This window comes from Rhinopithecus bieti, unplaced genomic scaffold, assembly GCF_001698545.2.
Source record: "Rhinopithecus bieti isolate Rb0 unplaced genomic scaffold, ASM169854v2 scaffold_34319, whole genome shotgun sequence".
NCBI classification, from domain to species: domain Eukaryota; kingdom Metazoa; phylum Chordata; class Mammalia; order Primates; family Cercopithecidae; genus Rhinopithecus; species Rhinopithecus bieti.
In genome coordinates, this window is record NW_016814429.1 from 27,710 (window position 1) to 30,683 (window position 2,974).

Sequence of the window (2,974 nt, forward strand, 5' to 3'; positions counted from 1 at the left end):
TTGGGTTTTTTTTTTTTTTTTTTACAAAAACAAACGCGACCTTGTCACATGATTTTTTTTTTTCATTTAACAATACAGGGGCCATGCCTCTGATACAGTATGCAAAATCTACCACATTCTTTCACATGTTTTTTGCATTTTCAAGCTTTCTTCAGCTATCTCCTTCTCCATGGCTCAAATTTCTCCCATATTCAAAAGAACAGGCCAGGCATGGTGGCTCACGTCTGTAATCTCAGCACTTGGGAGGCTGAGGCAGGTGGATTGCCTGAGGTCAGGAGTTCAAGACCAGCCTGGCTAACATGATCGCTACTAAAATTATAAAAATTAGCCAGGCGTGGTGGCACATGCCTGTAGTCCCAGCTACTCGGGAGGCTAAGGCAGGAGAATTACTTGAATACGGGAGGCAGAGGTTGGAGTGAGCCAAGATTGCGCCACTGCACTCTAGCCTGGGCAACAGAGCGAGACTCTGTCTCAAAAAAAGAAAAAAGAAAAAAAATCCTCTCTCAACTGAGTATCCCACTTCAATCCTTCCCTTCACAGCCAAGAATCCTTGAAGAAGAGCCTCCCTCACTGACTCCACATCATCCTCACTCACTCCTCACTTCTGCAGTTTGGCTTCTGCCCCTGCCACTCCCCTAGATCTGCTGGAAGATCCAAAGTAAATGCCAGACCCAATGGATACTTTTCAGCTCCTATCTGAGAGGGCCACTCAACTTCATTGACCTTTTTCTCCTAATTGTTCCCCTTTTCTGACTACTCCTAAGTACCTCATTTTCCAACCAGGGACAATTTTGCCCTCTAGTGGACATGCGGCAGTATCTGGAGGCATTTTTGGCTGTCACAACAGGGGCTCTGAGGGGTGGATGCCCTTGGCAACTAGTGGGTAGAGGCTAGGAATTCTTCTAAACATCCTACAATGTACTGGACAGCCCCCTGCAACAAAGAATTATCCAGCTCCAAATGTCAAGAGTACTGAGATTAGGAAACCCTGCCCTAGAGATATATAAAGAAACTCAAAGACATTTCTGAAAACTGCAGGCTAGGAACCTGGCCCTCAATCCTGATTATTGTTCATCCCCAACAGGAAAAAACCTAAAAATCAAGTTTAGCTGCAGCAGAGATGTCCCAGGGCCACGACAGCTTCTTAGTCTCTATGTCCACAGGTCCTGGGCAATGTCCAGGGCTCCTTCAGTTGTGTCTCAGTCTGGTCCAGGTGTAGCTCCTTCTCATCCTTCCACCTGTGGGCTAAAACATACATGTAGCCCTCATCAACAAAACTTAGTCATCAGAGGGAGAGAAGCAGACTAACCTGTCACCTACCCCCTTACCCTACCCACTCCTATCCTCCTCCACCTCACCCCTTCCCTCTGGAAGTTGATTTCCCATTGGGATATGTTTCTGTTCTGTTCTACATTTCTGAATTCACTGAGAGCTTTGTAGCCAGATTTCCCTCCCACATTTATCATTGTGGTGGTGGGTTGGGGGACAGAATCTCTCAAGATGGCACCATGCTTTGGTTCATAGTCTAGACCAGCAAACCCTCTGAGCACTTATCAGTTGCTGACTCACCTCCTTGGCAGTGGCGGTTCTCTTTTCAGATCTGACTGTCTCAAGTTCTACTCACTGGCTACTGGAAAGGATTCTCCTATCATGGGGCGATACAGTCACAGCAGTCTGCACCTGCATGATGCTAGTGTCTTCTGTAGGTAGGTCTAAGGGATTCTCTTAGGAGTGGCAAATCTCTGCTGTGTTGATTTGAGTTGTGATTGTTTTGTCAGAGGGTGGAGGGCGGGGCAAGAGGGTAGGAGAAGACGGATGAGGGGAGGGGCTAAGGGGAAGAAAGGAACCTATTGGTTGCTCCATCCACACAGGGCTAGTGAAACCGTTAAACCCCTAGGCCATCATGGCCTTGAGACCTGAGGACCCCAGTAGTGGGTTCCGGCCCAGTAACGTGGTGGCCTTCATCAACGAGAAAATGGCCAGGCACACGAAAGGCCCCGAGTTCTACCTCGAGAATATATCCTTATCCTGGGAGGAGGTGGAAGACAAGCTCTGGGTCATCCTGGAGGACAGGCCTGTTTTGATTGTTTCTTGTGATATAACTCACTCAGAGCATGAATAAACTTCCTATCCAGTTCATTCATGGAAACTCTTGGGATTCAGGAATCTCCACTGCTCACCACACCCTGATGCAACTCCCCAGCAAGTCCCACCATTTTCTTTAATGGTCTCTTGTTCAAAATTGCTCTTCTGGTACAAACGTCTGACTTGGAAATAATCTTGCTCAGAACAGAAACTCACTCAAATTAGTTTAAAGTAAAGGGGATCTGTGTAAAGTAGATTTTCATGTAGCACAACCACAGGAAGTGAAAAGTGACTGGGCCACCACTACTCTCTCCCTCTCTCTGGAGTCACAGGATGAACTCCTCTATGTCTGTCTGCTCCCTGAAACCTCATACTGGCATCCTCTAAAAGACACTTGACTCTGTAAAGCATCCAGTTCTGTTTCCCCACAGCCAGGGCCAGGCCTCAGCTATGGCCTTGGTGTCCATGGCTCTGACCCTGGCCCCAACTCCAAGTGACCCACTGCTTCATTGCCCAACACCATTCTGACTGTGGAATCTGCCTGTCTGTTCAGATTTTCTAACGTAAAAAATGCATTTGGCTCAGGATTGGTCAAATATCCACTCCTGCTCCAATTATCTAAGGCCTACATGAAGGGTGGGAGTGGTGGTGTTACATACTGCCCAGGTCCACCAGACACTTAAGATAGGGAGCTAGAGACACACACACAAATAAAAACTGCAGTAGTTCTGGAGTGTTGACTACTAATACTCTGAAATACAAAGGGAGTCATTAAAACATGTCTCTCCCTGCCTGTCATCTGCATCCTCCCACCCACAACCCCGCCTCCCCCCACCCCATGTCCGATCTTCCCACTCATCCCCTTTCCCCCACTTCACCCAGTCCCCCT

General features: G+C 47.7%; 1 protein-coding gene across 1 annotated transcript in view; it reads left to right on the plus strand.

Moving 5' to 3' along the window:
• LOC108514205 (NACHT, LRR and PYD domains-containing protein 12-like) overlaps window positions 1–2,974 on the plus strand; it is a gene marked incomplete at its 5' end in the record, with an annotated part of 23,097 nt that overhangs the window by 8,539 nt on the left and 11,584 nt on the right. Inside the window, one exon of the mRNA XM_017850278.1 lies at window positions 1,599–1,706. Coding sequence (XP_017705767.1) covers window positions 1,599–1,706 — 108 coding nt within the window. The remainder of the gene's footprint in view (window positions 1–1,598; window positions 1,707–2,974) is intronic.